Here is a 22,073-nt window from a genome sequence, read left to right on the forward strand (position 1 = left end):
ATCGAAATTTAAGCCTTTTTTGAAGATGGTCAAAACATTTAAAATATCTACGCCAAAATATTTTCCTCTTTAATTCTTCAAAGGCTGAATATCGACACATTGCGAGAATAATAAATATAGTTCAATTATGTGCGTGATTTCTATAGATTATTTATTTTACTTATTTATTATCATTGGACATTTTTTTTCAGAACTTAAAAAAAAAGAAGACAAGGAAAAGAAAGCTGATTGAAAAAATGTTCTTTCCAAAAAAGGATGGTTGGCAACCCTAAATAAAACCAAGAAGCTTTTTTAGTTTTAAAGTAATTCGCTTTTTATTTACTGATTCTATGTCTGTATGCCGCTATTAACCACTATGTTTGTATCACAGATTTCTTGTTATTGTTAGCAATAAAAACTATTACAACACTTTTTTTTCTAATTTTCGGATATCGCACTATATTAGGAACTCTTTCAAATAAATAAAAAAATAGAAGGACTTAGAAGCTTTCTAAATCCCCCCAAAAGTTAGAGTATGAAACTTTTAAAAAATAAATTGATTTCCATCCTAGTTAACTAGTTTTCGGTGTACTATTGCAACATAAATTGCAAAATTTACATTGAAAAACGTTTTCTGTAAATTTTCTCTATATCTTATTAGAGTAAGTTTTACAATCGTTTTCTTTAAAATAGAATATGAAAAATATGTTAGGGCTGTTTACATTCAGTATAAGTCTATATCGACAATAAATATGGCTGAAAAATTTATGTAAAGAAACATTTAAATTTTCTGAGCTTAGTGCAATATCCAAAATAAGAATTTTTATAGGAGTTATGTCTATTTAGAAATTTTTACAGTAATTTATAGTATTTAAAGGATTTTTAAATACTTTATAACATCTAGAGTAATTTAACAGCAAACAAATTTTATTCTCGCATAGAAATACTGCACTTTCTTTCTTTCTTTCTTTTTTTTTTTTTTTTTTGGAATTTATTTTATATACAAATAATTTACTCACAACGTTGAATGCAAGTAATTTACCCACAACAAAAATTTATTTTATATACAAGTAATTTAGTTATAAAAGAACTGCATAACCTTGACGCTCATTTGAAAGCAATCTGATAGGAGAGCAAACAAACAATGAAACGGTAATAAAGACCAAGGCAAATTAAGAAAAAAATAACTACTTAAGTTGAAATTTAATAAAATGTCACACACTTTATACCTGCAGCACAACTACAAGAGCTTTATATGTGTTAAAAACATAAAAATTTGTAAAATTAGCAACCATCGATAAAGTACTGTGAGTAATACGAATTGTTCACTAATCTATTTAAATTTTATGATTATTACTTATTTAAAGTATTTCTGTCTTTATGTATTATTCCAACTTACATCTGAAGAAGGACTGCCTCTTCGGAAAGTATCGAAAAAAGATTTCCCTGGTTTTTTCTTCCTGGGCGGTGGCAATGGCATTTTAGACGGATCACCTGGCGTTGTGGGTAAATGGGAAACTTTCATTGGCAACACGGGGCGTGCCTGTGGTATGGGTGGAGTGGGATCAACAGCTTTTCTGAGATGAAATCTCCTTTTAGGATGCCTGTGGTACATGTCGTCACAAGAGAGACAAAATATTTGACAGCCGCACTTGTCGCAACGGACAGCAGGCTGAGAGCAACCACATAAGTCACAGTGACGACCATCTCGAGGTCTATTTGCTGAAATAATAAAATATGTAAATTAATTATTGAACGCATTTTTATTATTAGTATTAATATTTGTGAAATAATAGTAAAAGAAAATTAGCATTAAGTTATTTAAGCCTTATAAATGTACCTCAGCTGGAAATTTTTGAAAAAAATAAAAAGTTGTGAAATTTCGAAATTTCAAAACAACGTTGTGCATGAGATCATAATGAAAAAAAAAATTTCGAAGCATAAAATTTTTGTTTATGTGATGCTTTGTAAATGGTTTCTGCTTTACTACAATGTTTTTCGACGAATTTTTCGAAATTTCGACGTCACTTTCATTGCTCATATGATATTCTAACACTATGAAGTTTATCCTTTTTCAGTGATTTGTTCAGCAATATTTACTGCTTTCCTTGTCTCCTCCGGGATGTTTTTCCACGATGATTTTTTTCACATGAAATTTTCACAGAGAGGTGTTAAGATATTTTAGTTTAATGTGCTCCAGGAAATATTAAAATTAGTACAGATGAGCATACGCAGAATACATAGTAATACTACATTTGTACATTATGTTCAAAACTGACAGAACCTATGCAAAGTAACAACACAAACATTTGTATAGGCTTCTAGATCTGTTTTCTGAATACTGCTATTTCATCCTGAGTTCGAACCCAGGCAAATGGGCTGGCTGTACGGTTAATTTTTGTGGCCTTCCCCATGTATAATGTGAATAGGAGCTATAGCTATGTTCCCTTAGAAAGTTCTCCACGAAGGTATACCTCCCCTTGGGCATATAAACCCTCTTTTGCTTTGCCGCACTGAAATGACCAAACTACAAAAACTGTAGAGGCTGCATAATGATATGGAATTTAAGCTGGTGTTCACGATAGGTACGTCTACAAAGCCCTTTACAGGTGAACACTGTGTTCGTTCTAATAGTAACCCGTTTATGTTATGCATTCGTTTTGATGTTTTGAGCTTATTCTAGAAAGGCAATGCACAGCTACGCAGATTATGATACAGCCGAGTTTGTGGCTTATGATATGCCACTTAAGATACGCAGATCCCATGTGTATGAAATACACTTGCAGTGTCATGCTTTCTGAAACTCACAAATCCTGAAACTTGAGATGTGATGAAACGTTCCATAGGAAATATAGGGTTCATTTCCTAAGGACTACTTCCGCATAGAGCATTTTTGCAGCTTTATATTTCCATGAGTGATCAACTAAGTATTGGATAGGTGCCCATCTTTTTTGGCACATCATTCTAGAATAATAAACCTTTGCTTCCGTCAGTTTTGCTCATCCAACGTAAAAAAGATCATCTAACAGTGACGTCTCAGAATTAATATCCGAATTCCTTAATTGACTTGCTTCACTAATTACCTTTTCACGCAGTGATGTTAGGAACGAACAATTTCACAGGAGCGAGGTATCTATACTAATTTAAGAAAAATAAAGAATATAATTCATAATATTTTTCTAAAATAGCAAATAAAATAGCATATACTCAAATGAAGACAATGATTTTCAATTTAAAATGCCTTGATGAACCGCAACCTTCGTACAAGCGCAGGTACGTTAAGATAATTTATATTTTATCCTTACACTAAAAGAAAATATATTTACTTAATTTTATTCCAAAGTAGGATATTTAGACCTTTAATTATCCATCTTGTAAAAGATCTACTCTTAATGACTCAGACTATCTTATATACAACCAATTTTTCTCGTAAACACCTTTAAAATTCAGTATCATTTTGCATGTGAGATTGTTTTATTCGGAGAGTACGAAATTTGATTTTGCACTTCTTTTTACAATGGAATATTTTTACTGAGATATGTAAAAACTAAGTTTGTTAACCTGGGAATTTTACGGCTTGAAATACAACGGCATGAAGCATCATATGGTTATAGATTTTAAGATTATCGCGAGATACGACATAGTCATTTCAGAAATTTTGTCAATTTGAAAATCAGCGATTTGCAAATTATTAATTATTACTTTTTCAAAAATTTATTCTAAAGTTAAGTACTATTTATCCATTTTGTTTCATAGCAGTTTCATCATACGATACTTACGCCGGGTTTCTGTTTTGCCCATCATGATTCTTGACAATGTATTTTACGTCTTTCCAAATGGCGAGAGTTTCTGGAAAGAAAAATTAAAATATCTTTTAAACGTAATTAAACATAAAAATTAGTTTTCATTTTATATATTTCAAGAACATAAACTTCTATAATTGTTTTTAAGTGTCTTTCTTTCTCATATTAACGCTTTAATTATATATTTTTAACCTCCAAAAAATAAATGTTTAACATCCACAATTATTAGTAGAATCCAATTTTATAATTTTAAAATTTAAATAATTATTTTTTTCAATAAATTATCGTTTCTTTTCCAAGAATGAAACATATATCTTAAATTCAAAACAACTACATACGTAGAGGCCTTGTATATGACTTATAGTATATGACCTTGTGTATGGCCTTGTATATGAATTAACAATGAAATTATTTCAAATTATTACTTAATAGGGCTACCACGCCGAAGGTGTCTCGGATTGATTATGGGCATGAGAAATACATGGTTGTTGCTATTGCAGTACCTTTGCGGAATGGGTGCACTTAAAATAGTCCATCCGAAAGTCTTGTAGAGAGGCTGATGATAGGAAAGAGAATACAGTACTTTTCTATGCTATTTTCTTTAAAGTAGAGTTCATCTTCTGAAAAACTGAGCGAAGTCATACTGTATCATTGGTGCTGAATATTTTAGAACCACGGCAGAAACATTGTTTGATCTATACATAACTTAATAATATAAAGTTCCTCCGTAGTCTAGATGTATCATTAGCAACAACTAAAAATATCTATTTCTCATGTAAATTTTACAGATTTGCGCATCATTTTCTCAGAAGCTATAAAATTTACAAATACGCAGTTTTTATCATTGTTAAATGACAAATACCTTAATGTAATTTGCAGGAATTTTCTCTTCATAAGAAATTTTAGCTGTAGATTTTTATATAAAATTCATTCGCGAAAAGATTTCAATAGCTGAAAGAGTAGTTTTTATGACTCTTGACATAGTATTCGCAATGCTAATATTACATGTTAATCCGAAATACCAATCAATTTGACAGTAATTAAGAGAAACACACAAAAGAGAGATAATCTATATTATAATTAGCAGAAAAATACTATTGGCATTCTACCTTCATTTGCTAAGCAGCTTAAATTGTGGAATAATTATTTTATATTATGTAAATTAAATTAGCATTCAAAACGAAATGAATGCACTTTAAAACAGAGAGAACAATGTTTATGATACTCTTTTATTTAGGTAGAAGTCAATAAGAAACAGAATATTAATGGCCGTGCACTTAATTAATTTTTATGACTTAGCAATTCATTTTTAACTGATGTTAATGACTAAAGTATGTACTGTTGAGGATAAAAACAGTTCTTAAATACTGTGATATCATCTGCTATTGCTGCTATTATTCTGCACATTGTGTTAGCGGTAAGAATAGGGCAGAAATGAGCAAAGTCGAACTGTCACCTAAAGACTCTGGTCAGCGATAATACTAGTACGACGATCTAGTTCTTGTCACGATAATAATTCGTGGATTTATTATGATTCAAACAAGTAAGATTAGTAACAACACCATATAAACGTCCCTAAAAATAGGTTATTCTTCGGAATTACCGACGTCTTAGAGTTGCCGAATTTACAGAATTACTCAGATTAATAACCTTAAATTATTCAAAAAAAGCGTAGCTTTCCAAATTACTGATTTAAACAGGAATATTATTGTTTTTATAAATCTTTGGCCTCCAAGAAAAAGAAGTCAGTATATTCTAACGTTAAAATGGTTTTAGCGTTTGATTTTACTCATTTTATTTTCTTGAAATCAAACTATTTTTCTCTATTGGTAAAGTTGAAGTTAAGAGATCCGTCTTAAAATCCATTGGGTCTTAGAATCGAAGAAATAGAAGAAATTATTTTTGGTTTTGTAACGTTATTCAGTATTATTGTAACGTTATTATTAAATCAGATTTTAAAATTTTTTATCAACTGCAGCTAAAGTTCTTCTGTGATAGCAAATTTATTTTAAACGAAAATGATAAAACAAAACCTTTTTAATTGTTAATTACAATCTCTGTAAATTCGACTCTCCTATAATGCATTCATTCTTTTCCACAAATAATTTTTTAAATGTGTAAATAAGTTTCGTGCGGTGTGCTTGTGTTGTGACTTATCTCACTTGTCTGAGAGTTACATCAGAACAAGCCCACGAAATTCATCGTGGCAAGAAGAGCAAGACTGAGCCTGCCGTTAGCAATAACCTTGAACACCATATAGGTGACAAAACGACTGTACTCACTTCCGTCCCAATTTTGAAGCAGAACACCTCCGGTAGGACGGGTCCGAGGTCTGCCACCCCTCTTTCCCTACCACAAAGCTCTCAAGAGGACTTTCGGCTCGCTCCGTACTTAGAGTGTTCCCATGCCGCACAGACACTATACATTTACAAACATACATTTCATCTACGGGATTCAAACACTGGCCTTTCGGTATGGCAGTCAACGACGCTAACCACTATCCCTTTTGGCGGCTGTAACTTAGTTACCCTAAGTATTAACCTAGGAATTTTACATAGACTTGATCAATATCACTATAATTAATTTTTAAATATTATCTGTTACGCAATCCTCCGTCTTTAGTCATCAGCTTCCTCCTCATTGCCAAAGCATGAGAGGGAGAGAAGCCACGAAGTAGTTAGTGTTAGACTTTAAGCTGTGGTAGCTTTTGTAGAATGTTAACAGAACACTCAAACAGAAGCTATTTGAAGTTTAAGTGTTTTTTCTTTTTTGGTGTTAAAGTTAACAGAACACAAATCAAATAGCTTAAAACTTTTGAACTTTTTTAAAATTATGTATCATTAAAACTTTCAAAGAGTGCTGTATGTAGAAGCTATAAATATGAAATAAAGATATCGAAAGGATTTATGAAGTTCATCTAGCTGAGCATCCTGTCTCAACGCATTATCCTTCTACAGAGTTTCTTGTGCACTTGTTTTCTCCAACACGTGTATATGGCTAAATGGTTTCATTAGTTCACATGTTTACTTCATATTTAATACAAATCTCACTCATAGACTTCATGGTTTTTGATGCTTATTCGTGATTTCTAATGTAAACTGCTAAAACAATTAAAGGGTATTATAAGTTTTATATAAAATAAAGATATAAGAGAAATTTTTTTTTGCCGAAAATGGAAGAAGAAAATCACAAATGCACATTTTTCTGATTTTCATACTATGCTAATTTTGAGTTCGACGTCAAAAACGTCGCTTCAGCGGCAGCGAATGAAATTTGCCTTTCAACTGAATAAAAGACAATGAAGACAAGGATGATCGGCATTCAGTGACTGCTTTGTTTCGATGACTACGATGTCTCAGCGAAGTTATTTAACCGATTCAGAAGGTTGGAGAGTTGTTGGTAGGTTAGAAGGAGGCCAAACTCAAGCCGAAGTAGCGCAAGCCAATGGAGTGTCACAAAGTGTGATTTCCAGGATCTGGAACCGTTTTTTGGAAACTGGAAGTGCAGACTGAAGACAACGCCCAATGAAGATCGTTATTTAGTGTTAACGGCTCGGAGACACCGAAATATGAATGCGTGTTCTCCAGACATGATTCCAATAGAGCACGTTTGGGATGCTTTAGGAAGACGAGTTGCTGGCCGGCAACCACCCCCACAACTTCTCCAAGAACTAGAAAGAGCTCTTCTGGAAGAGTGGGACAGAATACCCCAACTTGTGATTAATAGCCTCATTGACTCCATGCCTCAAAGGTGTTCAACGTTGCTGGCAGTCCGTGGAAGCCATACCTCCTACTGAAAATGATTTCTTTTGAAGAAAACACCTTTTATTATTCTTTTTTTCTCATATGCACAAATTGTGGGTTTTTCCTTTCGTACACAAATGCGCAATAAAATGCATTTTTTTTTCTGCCAAACATGTGTAATTCATTCTCATATAACCTACTACGTCTGTCGACCATGTATCAATCAGCTAAAAAGTTTCCCAGCCACAAGATTCACCTAAAACCGCAATATCCTTTAATTGTTTTGAGCAGTGTATATACCATTCTAATGTAAGTTCATGTCTTCTAAAGCTGCACTTGAAGATCCGAATTTGAGCGAATTTCTATCTGAACTTAAATCTAATAGTGCCATAGCCATTTGCTGTGTTTATTCGCAGATTATATAAGCAAAGTAACGTTAACTTTTCTCACTTGTATGTTTCTTGATTTGAAGCAGAAACAGGATTCATTAAAAAAATCATGTACAATGCATCCTCATGTACATTTCCAATTTGAGCTTCTTTTATTTCAGAACTCCCATTCCCTGGTTCATTGTTTTCAGATATCTATAACATTCAGAGGCATGTCCAGATAATGATCCAAATGTACATGCCAACAGTAAGCTTTGTTGTGAATAAGAATCAAGCGATGCAGTTAGCCTTGCTGTGTGACGAAGTATTTGGCTCACTGCCTGGACTGCCGTCGTCGAAGTCTCATTACATCTTCTAAACTTAGTTTCGCTCAGCGGAAGCAATCGCCGTGGATTTACTTTTCCATTCTAATTTTTTTCTTTTTTAGCATAGGGAACGTCAAGTTCGTCCTTAACTGTATTACATTTATAAACATGACCACTTTTTTTAAGCCCACTTTGTAGTTTTAAAAATATGCTACCTTACGGATGAGATAAATGATAAAGGGTTATTAATATTTCAAAACAGTTTTACGAGTTCATTATATATTGCTTCCGGGTAGCGTCGACGAAATAATATGCTAATGCTAGGAAAGTAAAATACAAGTAAATGACGTTGAAGTCAATATTATTTTTGCAAATACATGTCTTTCGCATATCTGCAGTATCTTTTTCTTGACATTTATTTCTGGAATTTTGGAAAAATTGTAAAAATTCACAAAATCAACTGTACATGCTTTTGTAGCAGAATTTCAGATATTCAGATACCCATTTATCCGAATCACTTGTTCTTTTGAGGCCGTTTCTCAAGCATCCATGTTTTTTTTCTTTTTAGAAAATTGACGGAAATTAAATTAATTACTTTGCGAACTTCGGGAAGTCTTATAAGAATTAAAAATATCGACTATGTTTTTTTCCTTTAAAGTATAGATCTACTTATTTCGAACTCTAATTATTCGAATAGCTTGCTTTCCTTACGAGGCAATTGAAAGTTAAATTTTTGTTTGCCTATTTAAATAGTACAAAGAGATAATAATAATATGTTACTTATTGCCGCCCACACCATATAGTGGTTAGGAGACCCGACTGCGATACCAAAGGGCCTGGGTTAGAATCCCAGAGAACGCATGGTTGCAATTGTCCGTCCTTTCATAGGAGGCAAAGATGGCCCACCTATTAGATGCCTCCGTAATAAAGTGACCACCATTTCTGGCCTTAGTAGTGGCAAAGTCGGCTCGGACCGCCACTGGAAAAAAAATTGTTATTTTATCCTATGAAACTATTAATTTATTTGAATGTGTGTGAAATACTAAAGCTGATAATCATGTTATACAAATTCATCACATTAAGGTGGACCATGTAATTAGCAAAATTGAGAATATTTAAAGAATTTATCGAGATATAACCTAAGCTTAAATGAATGATTTTAAAAAATGCTTTCAATTTCTTAAAAGTTTTTCTTCAATTTTTTTAAGGTTTGCAAAATTATTTTTAATTAATTTTTTCCTTTTAAATTAAAACAGAATATTTTCCTTCTATTATTTTTCTTATGCAATTCATCCAGATATATTTCAGAAATAGGGCTGTGCTGATAATTCTTTCGGCTGCTGTCTGTTAAAGACCAAGGACTTAAAGCATAAATTATCAGCATAATCAACAGCAGTAACTAGCACATTTATTATATATATGTAAATTAATTTAAGACGATTTAATGATGAAAGGTAATGTTTTTCTCTTGTCAGTGGAATAATAATAAAAATAAACCTAAAAATATCTATAAACCCAGAAATAACGGAGCTCCCGTTACTTGAGAAACAAAAGCTTAACTAGTGAAATTCCTCCCGCCCCTAAATAACAAAACCAAACAAAATCATTGCGATTATGAAGTTTAATAATTAGTAACTTATTTTTTTGGTGATAAAAAAGTATCTTTTAACATTCCTTTATTTTTCTTTGAATTTATTAGTTATTTTACTTACAGCGCAGTCAAAAAAATCTGAAAGCTTTCAGATTTTATATTTCCTCCCAAGGAGGCGTTTTTTTTTTTTTTTTCTCTTTTTTTTTTTGCATACACATACACGTTTCGAGAGCTTTTAGGCTGATATTCCTTTGGGTTCAAAATATTTTAAAACAGCCTATCTTTAGATTTTTCGATAGACAGTCTCGCGCACTGGAGATAATTTTTTTTTCCATACAGTGTTGCCACTGCTCGCTTAGAAATCGTTGAGTTTGTTAATTAAAAGTTCGTTAAAGTTTTATAAAATTTGAAATATACAATAAAGTATTCAAAAACAGGTTATCTTTAGACTTTCTAATAGGAAGTCTCGCGCTCTGGAGATAAAAATGTTTTTTTCCGCGTACAGTGTTGCCATTGCTTGCTTTGAAATCATTGACTTTGTTAATCAAAAATGCATTAAAGTTTTACCTAATATGAAATCGATAATAAAATAATCCAACTTCAAATTTAAAATTCGAGATTCCAGGTGTCCATATCAGGGAAAAGTACTACGTTATTCAAAATTTGATGGCTCTAGGTACTGTTGTTTTTCCACCATGCGAAAAAATACATACATTCATGCAAATTCTTCATTATTTAATTTCTTTAAATATAACGCAGTGCTGTAATATTTGGTGGCAGCAATTTCAAAAGTGATTCAGTCTTCTATAGTGATTCAACGCAAAATCCCCTTTTGAGACCAATAGCCTTCTGAGATAACGCTCCTTTGGGATTAAAAAAATCTGAAAGCTTTCAGATTTCATAGTACGCCCAAAGGACCGTTTATTTAATGGTTTGTGTGTTACTTTTATTTATTAAATATCATGTTCTTGTCCCTTAAACCATAAAATTCAATTCAACAGTAATAAAGTAATTTTAAAAGAGCATATCCTTAGTATTTCTGATACACAGCCTCTCGCGCTTGAGATAAAAATGTTTTTTTTTTTCGTACAGTGTTGCCATCGCTCACTTTGAAATCGTTGAGTTTCTTAATTAAAAATTCGTTAAAGTTTCATAAAATATGAAATATATAACAAAAGAAATTCTTAATCTGGGCTTCCGGATGCCCATATTCGAGTGGAGGACTACGCTATTCAAAATTTGATGTCTCTAGGTGCCAGAAATATGTCTACAACCAATCATTCAACAAATACTGTTTCAAGATATATTTACTTATGCAAAACTAATTCTTAACGCTATGCTGTTTCATTTATTTATTAGCCTCTTTTCCTTTACAGCATAACCAAAGCCTGAAAATGATATAATAATAATTATTTTGTCAAGTGCACTAAAATCTACCATTTTCACACATATAATTTCTACAGTTGCAAAAAGAATTAAAATGTGCTCACAATTCTTTTCAACACTTGCGGCTATCTTAGAAATGTTATAGGCGTTCTCAGTACTGCCAGATCTTTTTCAGTTTCTTTAGAGCAAAATTAGGAAATCATTTGCTTTTTCCCCATACACTATCAGAAAACGATACCACGTTATTTAGCCTTGGAACACTGCATGTTCTTGTGAACTGCGCCACGATAATTACAGTGCTGTTGTTAAAAATCCAACAAAGTTCATTACACTGTTTTTTCTTGAACTTCCTTGGGAATAACGCTGAAATTCGGAATATTTATCGGCCTGTGTTCTAATTCAGCTTAATGTATATTTTCCTAAATTAGCAGAGGCATTTTAGCAAATATTTTACTACTGAAGTTTCGGGGTCCACTTACATAGGAATTCAAAATAATTTATTAATGATAAATAATAGTATTACAAAAATGATGCTGTAAATTAAATAACTAAAAAAACATTAATTTCGTTTTATTTAATCCTAATAAATATTAATTAAATCGTTTAATACCCATATTCGACTCAGAGTTTCTCAACAATTTTCCGAAGTCTATGCTTGAAACAAGTCCTAGTGACTACCATGGACCTCCATTTCACCATTAATATATCCGCTATCCTCCTTGTAAATAATATCATATTTAATTCCATCCATGTCGTTCTTCAAAAAAAAAAAAAAGGGATAGCTTTTAGATTAAAATTAGTAGTGATAACTTTTATATTAGATTTACCATAATATGCAGTCCGTTTTTGTCCGGGCATCTTTCAATCTGCAGTAGAAACGAAGAATCGCACCTTATTTTATAAAAGTGAAAGTTCAGGATGAGGGGGGAAGGGACTGTAGCTGTTTGAGTATGATAGTAGAACTAAAACCAACGTTAAAATTTGCCGTGCTCTAGCCAAAATGTTAAATGATGCTCATGTTGAACAACTTCGTGACATGTGACATGTACTACGTCATCGATAAATATAGAAGGCTGTTAAAAACATTTATGTAGGAGTGAAAGTCAAAGGGCAATATTCTGCAGTTAAAAGGCCGAATGAATTCTTAAGAACTTTACTTGCCGTTTAAGAATATTTTATAAGCAATTTGTTTTCAGGAACATAGACCGTATATTTCCGTGCATAAGTCGAAAATTTTCAGGAAAGCTTTCACTACTACTTTGAGATTTGGAAGTTGGTCTAAGAATTAAAAATAATTTATAAATATTGTGATCACAAATATAATAGTATAAGTTCAATGATTGAAAAAATATTATTTTAATTTTATTTAGTCTTAATACGGCTTAAGGTTTGGTTTTAACTCGGCAAATGTTGATATCCGACTCGTTTTTTTGTTTTTTTTCCATTTCTTAGAGCTTTTTGCTCGAGGCGTCCAGATGAAAGTCATTGTCCTCAATATCACTATTAGTACTGCTGGACACCCTCTTCGTAGATAACACAATCTTTAGTTCAATCTATAGAATTGCTCATCAAATGTGACATAAGCTTAGCTTTTAATTTAAGGATAGGAGAAAGTGCAGTCTTTTTTTTTTTTTTTTTTTTTTTTTTTGAAGCATTTTTCACTATACATAGTTGAAAATAAATAAAGAATTGCGTTTTATTCATAAAAGTGAAAGCACAAATGTATATACAGATTTACTGTTTGAGAATGGTTACTGCAAACCAAAGCAGAATTCTTCATGATAATACCAAACAGCCAAATGATAGGCACTATCAAAATTTGGAAGAAATTGAGAAAGTGAAACTAATGGTGCCCAAAGTGCTTTTGCTTTCTATTATACTCTTCTTTCAGTTTTCGAATTGAAGCTCAAGGTGAATAGGGACTTAACATTCGACTCGTCTACTAAAATCTAGCTAAGACAAAGCGGGATTTATACGGATATTTTAAAATCGGTTATGGTTTTCATTTTTTTTTCTAAATTTTGCATCAAACTTCGGCTTATATAAGGATAGACTTATATTAAAAATCGCTTCTTAATTTTTTGTCTATCATAACCCCTTTTTATCATCGAGATCTTTTCTCGACCCCAGATGTTAAATACACAATAAGGATATAAGGTATTTCTCTCGTCTTCTTAGTGAGCCTTCGTGGTGTAGTGGTCTGCAAGCTCAGAGAGTAATTGAGAGGTCTGCGTTTCGATTCCCGGGGAAGGCGTTGCATATTTTTCAATCTCTCTTGCTTCCAAAAAATCCTAATATCTCTACAAGGATATAAAAATAAATGTTTTCTCATATATCATTTACTGTTTTGGTAAATAATATATGTATGAAAAGTAGTAGTTTTAGGATCTGCTTCAAGTACACAAAAATTAATGAAGGAAAATCATGTTTTAACTGCGCTTATTTTTATTGCATATCATATTAAATTTTAGAGCTCTATTTTATTATTTATTTAGAGCTCTATGCTGGACATTAAGCATCTGCATCGTTTTTCACCTTTAAATGATATTTGATTCAAAATGTGTTAAAACTGAAAAGTCGTTTCATATAAGTGAGTTGTCCTTAATGACATTTAATGTCATTTCAGAAACTCTGAAAAGCTCTAGTTTGAATCACTCTTAGCCCCATAAATTCCTTTTGGGCTTAATAACGGATTAATCTAATTTATGTCAATCAATGCAATCTCCTTAAAAGTCTGGTAATGGAATATTTTAAAATTCATGTATCAAAATTAAATTTTCTCTACCCTATTCGGGGTTTCGGCCTACAGTTTAAGAAACTGTTCTAAAATATACGATATTTACGAACTACAAGAAAAATTTCGAATCGATGCAACATCTGATATTTCCGTTCTAGAAAAACTAACGAGTCAATTTAATTAAAGATTGAAATTTAAAATTATTCATTGAAAATAAAAGTGACTGTGAGAGTGCAGAGTGATTCGTTTTGAAAATTCGGGTCATGAAAATTGCTTGCTTTTACAAAAAATAAATTGAAAAGTAAAATCAAATAAGCATTTCTGATATAAATATTTCAACTTTTGACATTCGTCTTTGGGAAATCAACATTATAATTTCAGTCTTCATAATATTTGTTTTAGTTGCTTAATAAAATATACTCTATTAAGAGCTTAATAAACTTAAATGCTGGCATTTTATTCCTAAAACTCTAAAGTTATTAAGCCTCAATGACTATGTTTTGAAAAAACGTTTTTGAAAAGACATGTTAATCATGAAATGAAATACCAGTATGCAACGAAAATAAAACTGCCAGGATAAATATCCTAGACACGAACTGCAAGCCTGTAGACACTACACATTTTTATTCTCTTTTTGTTATTTAAGGGTGAATGTCTGCCGGGGATTTTCAAGTGTCTTTGTCCATCGATATTCTTGGAACTCTTCCATCATTTTATACGATACTGCAAGAGACCTTTTTAACTTTTGTTTTACTCTGCTACCGTTCTTTGGAATGCAATCAAATATTCTTCTGTCAGTTTTATGGATTTCTTTTTCACTCACACTTTAACATGTGATATGATGTTTCCATTATTAACAAAGAAACTGAAGAAATTAATACGTGCATCTTAAGGTAACATAAGAGCTGAACTTTGTTAAACTTATTTAGGTTAAATATGTTTATTTTGGTTAAACTAGGTTTCTTAATCTTCTTCTTTAGAAGTTTCAGCGAATGTGAAAGTACGTTTTATCAATTGCACTATATACAGACATTATCTTGTCATCAATACCTAAATATTTACGAGATAAGGTTTGAATTAGCGTATGATAATATAGCTTAGTGACTCCAAGAAGAAATATTTAGAAATAAAATGAGTCACCAAAGTCTTTTTATTCATCAAAAACTTAAAAGCAATTTAATCGCTGTTAGTTTATTATTATAGTAAGTGCTAAGTAATTAGACTATATCCAATATACTTGTAGGAGGAAAATATTCAACAGTCCCTAATCTTAAAATTTTTAGCCATTCAACAGTTACACGAACGACAAGAACACATCATAAACAATACATTTATAACCCATTATTTTAAATAACTTGCGATCTCCTACTGTAAAGTGACCACAGTAACATATATTATAATCAAGCATTTTGTCTTGGTCAACTAACTTGCGTAGGCCACAAATTAGTTGATCAAGGAAAGACCATTTGGCACACTTTAAAGAAAGTGCGTTGACGGTACCTAAAATAAGCCGACCTTTCAATGCATTTTACACTCATGTCCATAAATTAAGGATAATTCGGAGTCACGCGGATATCGAACTCTAAAATAAATATATGGCCTGTAAAATCACAACACACATCTTCCAGAATCATATGCAAATTTCAGGAAGGATTCAGATGACACCGATGGTACGTCACAATGACGAGAGTGTAAGAGAGTGATATATAAGAAATACAGGCAAAGAAGTAAAATTGTTCGCAGGCGCTTTATAAGCATTTCAGTGCAATAACCGAATAGTTATGACATAAAGGACGCATTTGGATGATTTTTTACGTGGTAGAATTATTGGCAGTCTGGAATGTGGGCGTACCCAACTGGAAGTATCAGACGAACTTGGAATTGCCCAGAGTGTCATCTCCAGGCTTTGGCAACGATTCCAAGATGATGGTATTGTGAGTAGACGTTACAGCACAGGTCGCCCCAGAGTTACAACGCCGAATGATGACCGGTATTTGGCAGTTACTGCCAAAAGAAACAGGCGGAGCACACCTGTCTCGTCAGCTCTCTTCAGCCACACTCGTACGACAATTTCAAGGCAGACCGTGTACAGACGCTTAGGGCAGATTGGTCTATATGCTCGTAGACCTGTCAGATGCGTTCCACTTACTGCAACTCACTGTCACCTGCGGTTAGCCTGGAGTAGAGAGCATGCATTGTGGAAACCGCAACAGTGGGCTTGTGTGATGTTTCCCGACGAGTTAAGGTTTAGCTTGCAGTCTGATTTTCGCCGGACTTTCATATGGAGAGCTCCAGGTACCCGTTACCACCAAGAAAACATCATTGAACGACATCGTTACGGTGGTGCAGGAGTGCTCGTTCGGGGTGAAATTATTCTGGGTTCTAGAACTGACCTGCATGTTCAAATTGGAACTATGACAAGCCAAATCTATCGGGACGTCATTCTGGAACAACATGTACGTTTGTTTCGGGGCGCCATGGGCGCACAATTTGTGTTTATAGATGACAACGCCCGTCCTCACCGTACAAACATCGTAAGCGAATGCCTTTAATCGGAGGATATCACCGGTATGGGCTGGCCAGCATTCTCACTGGACTTGAATCCAGTAGAGCACGTGTGAGACATGCTTGGCCGACGATTTGCAGCCCGTCAACATCCTCCTACATTTCTACCGGAACTTCGGAGAGCATTGCTTTTTGAGTGGTGCAATATCCCCCAAGACCAGATCGATAATTTGATACTCAGCATGCCTAAGCGTTGTACGGACTGTATTGCATCGTCTGGGAGACATACAATGTATTAACAATCATACGAACCATGTAATATTGGTTTCTTGTAAATTGTTTTTTTTTTTTTTTTTTTTTTTTTTTTTTTTTTTTTTTTTTTTTTGTAATTTGCTCCAGGGAGAAAAAATCGCTAATTTTTTTAATAATACCAAACATATAGCATCTTTTTTTGCTCTTTACCTTTTTTTTTAATAAATAAGCTTTACAAATAAGTCAAATTTGTTTTGCTTCTAACTCTTCCTTTGCCTGATTTTGCATTATCCTTAATTTATGGCCATGAGTGTAAATACCTTAGGTATCTCGCAACAGTAAGGCGGTCATGAGGTCATGACAGCAGTGTAATAGTTAACTAATGATAGTACAGTATAAAACAAGCAATATTCCGAACATACAATTACACTATACTCTCTTGGGTCATATATCTTGGCTTAGTATTATGCTCTAACATACTCGACTTTTAAGGCACAACATATACGAGTTTAGTGTCTTGTACTTAACCCGACGGTATGACTTCTGGTCTTAGATGTCACAAGTAAACAAACAAAATATGTCATCATACGGAAAAAAAACTACTACCCACCAGCCACCACAACCAAGGTGTGGCCGGTTGATCAGTTGGCATTTATTGAACATAGCAGGTAGTAAGTGTTGATTTTGTTATTGCGCACAGTTGTGCTACGTATGGTCGAGATAAAATATACTTTGCGAAATACAAAAAAATAATTTTTACATTTTCATCTGCTGCTCTAATTTGTCCAGAATCTAAAAGCGATTATATTGATTCACTGATAGCCGTTAGTACTTATAATGTTGATTGTAGGCACATTGAATACCCAAAATGGCATGACATTTTTGTATGCTGTCCCGGAGGGTAGTGGCTTAAGTCATCCGAATCAGTAGCGAAACTTACAGATTTCACAAGTTCCGAACTCATGGTAGTGTGTTTGAGATAAATCCCAGGCCCCAGGGATTTAGCTCATTACCTCATTAGCGCATGGATAAATTTGATCCGTATCCCCAGGGAAAGGACACCGAGGTGTTGCGGCGTAAAAGAATTCGAATGAAGTAGCAACGTTTTATTGATAAAATTAGATCAAAAATGTATACAAAATCAACCCTTTATATTAAAATAAGACCCTATTGAACCACTGCATAATTAACAATAAGGAGAAAGACTATTCTAGTAATTCATTTTCATACATTCTCAGGTTAAATCCAAAGCGTAATCCGTTTTTCACTATCTTTTTCACTATCGTGACAGATATCCTCTCTAAGAGGAATAAGCCAGTCCAAAAGCTATTGTTTGAAAACAAGTGAATAAATAAAAGAATACCAGTTTATAAGACACAATATGTAGTATAAATAGTAGACTAAATTATGGAATTTAATATACGTTATTGCCACTATCTTTCTGTTTGAAATCTCTTTATTTTTTATTACACGTTGGAATGAATAAATAGCTCCCCGAAATGTCAAACAAATATGTGGTTCCCAGACACTAAAGAAGGAATTTTGTGACACACTGATTGAGCTTTTAAATTATTATTTGGAATATTATTGTTACTATTATTACCGTTGTATTATCGTTCATCTATTAATCTATAACATCACAGGTGTTAGAAGGGTTAGAAACTGTTCTCAGCAATACTCTAAGACGGAGTTTTGATCGTTGATAAGGCATGAATGTTACTGATAGTATAATGATTTTAAGGAAAAATTACTACACAGCGCTTTAAAAAGTAAATGTCTTTGGATGCCATGTGAAATAAAATAATTCCAGAATACTAGGACATAACAATAAAGATAATTTATTGTGCTCTGAAATCTAGAAGGCTTTGAAAAGAGTTTAAGGGACAAAATGGTCATATTGTGCTGAATACGTAAAAGTGAAAAAATTGCAGTTACCGTCCACAGGCACTCTGGCGTAAGATGTTAGTTCGAGATATGGTCACCAAGGAGAGCGATGTAAGATTTCACACATCTTCTCATACTTTGCACAACATTATCCAACAGCTGCTGGGGCAATTTTTCCCATTCCTCTGTCAGTGCACGGGTGAGAGTGTCCTTGTTTATTGCAGGGCTTTATCGACTGGTAAGACTCCTGTACAAAGCATCCCAGGCATTTTCAAATGGATTGAGATCTAGAGAACGTGCTCATAATATGAGGCGTTGAATGTCCTCACTCTCTAGACACTCCTGGACAACGACTGTTCTGGACAACAAATTTATCCCCTACCGTACCACCAAACATGTGATCATGAGTTAACACAGCATCATTAATGCATCGTTGCCCAGTCATAGTCCCAGTTGCAATCACATGTAGAGGCGGGCGGCCATTGATCATAGTACCAGCTCATTCCATGCTACTACATCTCGGATACCGGTCCTTTCCTGGATATTTTCTGGGCAATAAGCAGTACCACTCTCACGCGACATCAATTGGCGTCTATAATCCTAGAACAGACTAAATTTGCTCTCATCTAAGAATAGTACAAAAATCCAGGTCTATTGAGTCGAATTACGACTATCGCGATACCACTGCAAACGAGCGGTACGCTGCTGCCTGGACAATAGAATGCGCACAACACATCTGCGAGCGTGCAGCTTTCCTTGGTGCAAACGTCTGGCTAAAGTTTTTTTGGAGATCGCTTGTCAATAGCATCAACTAAATGATTTGCTACCTGAAGTCGATAGTACTGTATAGCTATCTTCTGCAGGCGTCGCACTGCGAACACGACCTCCCCGTGACATTTGCTACACATTCCGTTTTGAAACAACACTGTGCTTGACGTTGAACTCCCAAGCAGCATCTGTTATTTTTCACCTTTCTTCAATGTTAAATTATCCAGTTGATATCGGGAAACGTATAGTGATACGTAAAATTATCTAAATGATATCGAGAAGACACACCCAAAACTGCAAATTCGTCAATTGAGTCTTTATCGTTAAATGTTGCTTTTGAACAACAAAAGTCAATATACGCCACACCCTTTATCATTTTTCTCAGCGCATCACGTAACGAGCAACATCGGCAATCCGAAATTTGCATACGCACAATACTTCGTACTGTATCGCGCACTTTTTCCAAATTTTCTTGCCTTCCATTTTGTGACTGCTACCACTGCTACTGTCATCCGTCTTTAGCAATTGTTACCAACGTATAAGTTGAGTAGTAGAGTAAAGCAACTTTTCAAAAAAATTCCGAAGTTTATAAGCGAGAAATTTAAGTCTTGAACATTTTCAGCAGAAATGAAAATGTGAGTGTTAAAGTAACTAAACTTTTATGACAAAAAATTAATGTTAACTTTTTATCGTCTGCTTCAAAAGTAATCATTCATTTGCGGAAAATATTCAAAATAAAAATCATAAGTTCCCTTTGTAAGGCTCTAATTACTCTCAATCTAAATACCGAGTAACTTTATAAGGGTCTTGTGTTAAATTAACCAGTTATTATGATTTTGAGCTTGGCCGCCCAGGCGGTATAGTGGTCAGGCTATTAGGTGCCTCTACAAGAAAATCACCAGATCCGGCCTTAGGAGTGGCCAATGTCGAAAAAAAAAAAAAAAACATTTTGAGCTTTAACAGCTTCTTTCCGTATTCCTCATTAGAATGCCAATTAGCTTGTTACGTATTCTGTAGTGTATTTAAGCTGATAGCAATTGTAGAAGTTGAGAGCTTTTGGATATTAGCCAGAAAGAAAAAAAAGAGAGATAGAGAGCCCCCTAACTAAGATAGTGGTTAGTGATGCCGGCTGCCGTACCGAAGGGAATCTTGGAAAATGTATGGTTGTTTGTAAATGCATAGTGTCTGTGTGGCATGGGGGCACTCTAAATATGCGGCGAATCGACAGGATAAGAAAGAAAAATCTGGAATTATTTTCTAACGCCTTTTTCATGTAACTGCAAGTGAAAAAAAATTAAATGATCCATAATCAGCGCGCCACTCCAACAGGACAATTCGAATCACGACACGCCGAGCCGAATTCGTCAGAGCTCTAGCTTTATCTTTAGGCCTATTCGTTATTTAAACCCACTTAAATTGCATTTTCTGGTGGAACAGACAAAACAGTGGAAGTGCAGAAAAGATTTAACGTTAGAAATATATACCTTTGAGGTTTTACTAAAGCCTACAAACTATTTATAATTGCAATGTGAAAATGATTTTTCACTCCTTCCTTGCAAATCATTATGCAGGAATAATCTATTAAACATAAAATTCAAGATGGTATAAAATGTTTACATAAAATTAAAAGCTGAACTTAAAAATGCATTTATGAGCAGTATGTTGTGAGGAAATATATGTTGGTCAAAATTTTTAATTTCTTTTTCACATACATTTTTTTACAGAAAGTGTAATTTATTTGTTGTTAGGATTATACGTCGGTCAAAATTTCTGATATCTTTTCACATAATGTTTTTTCAGAAACAATAATTTACTTCTAAACGTTCTAATGGATATAACTGAAAAAAAAGTAGTAATCTCCGAGCTTTCAAACTTAAACAGTCTTTTAATTACATGACGCAAATTGGAAATGTAACTATACTTTTGCACATAATTATTTTCACAGAAAATTTCTGCAAAATGAAAGTTATTGTTGCTCTAGCTGTTTCAAATTTTATTCTGCGTTGCGTTTATTCATAAAAATACTTAGATGCGAGGGCGGTTCGCTTCGTAGCAACAAAAGAGGTTAAAAAGAAGATTCTAAATTTGCGTTTCTTACGCGATAGGGATGCTAAAATAAAAATGCATAAGGAACATTTTTATCTAGTACGCTATTTTAAGTAACAGCTTTTTATGCTGCTGAAAAATAATAGGTAGTAATCTACTGTACTTCTTATTTCAAAGGCCAGGGGCAATGTTTAATTTCAGCTGCTTCAAACAAAACTGTCAGTGGAAAATTCAAAAAGGAAAATAAAAATAAAAATGCGTGCAATAATAGCACTGACAGCAGGCACGATTATAATATTTGGGAGTTTATCATAGACAACAATACGTAATTTAATTGTATAATATAATGCATTATCCAAAATATGCATTGGTAAATCATTTGCCGAAAGAAAACTGTTCAATCATAAAAGTCAAAAATGTAATCATGTGAGCAACCATTAATCTTCGGTTCCACACTGATTCTTACCGAAATACAAGAATTAATTAAACATAAACATTTTTCTTTCTGTTTTTTCAGGGTGTTCTTCATGTTTCAGGTACTGATTTAATTTATGTGATCAAATGAAACAAATCTACAGATCAATATTCTTAAACGAAGAGCGAACGATTAAACGAAGAATATTCTTAACGAAGACTTAATTCTACAGATCAATATTCTTATCAATATTCATACACGAAGAACTCA

At 33.4% G+C, this 22,073-nt stretch overlaps 1 protein-coding gene across 2 annotated transcripts in view; it reads right to left on the reverse strand.

The window, feature by feature from the left end:
- The window catches only part of LUBEL (Linear Ubiquitin E3 ligase), a 125,036-nt gene that overhangs the window by 69,739 nt on the left and 33,224 nt on the right, over nucleotides 1-22,073 (reverse strand). For both annotated transcript variants that reach the window (XM_085822058.1, XM_085822059.1), the window contains exons 2-3: nucleotides 3,759-3,828; nucleotides 1,379-1,701 (exon numbers count right to left, since the gene is read on the reverse strand). In XM_085822058.1, coding sequence (XP_085678184.1) covers nucleotides 1,379-1,701; nucleotides 3,759-3,783 — 348 coding nt within the window. In that variant the 5' untranslated portion in view covers nucleotides 3,784-3,828. The remainder of the gene's footprint in view (nucleotides 1-1,378; nucleotides 1,702-3,758; nucleotides 3,829-22,073) is intronic.

This window comes from Stegodyphus dumicola, chromosome 8 (assembly GCF_044657685.1).
Source record: "Stegodyphus dumicola isolate Sdum_Otavi_A_Nest chromosome 8, ASM4465768v1".
NCBI classification, from domain to species: domain Eukaryota; kingdom Metazoa; phylum Arthropoda; class Arachnida; order Araneae; family Eresidae; genus Stegodyphus; species Stegodyphus dumicola.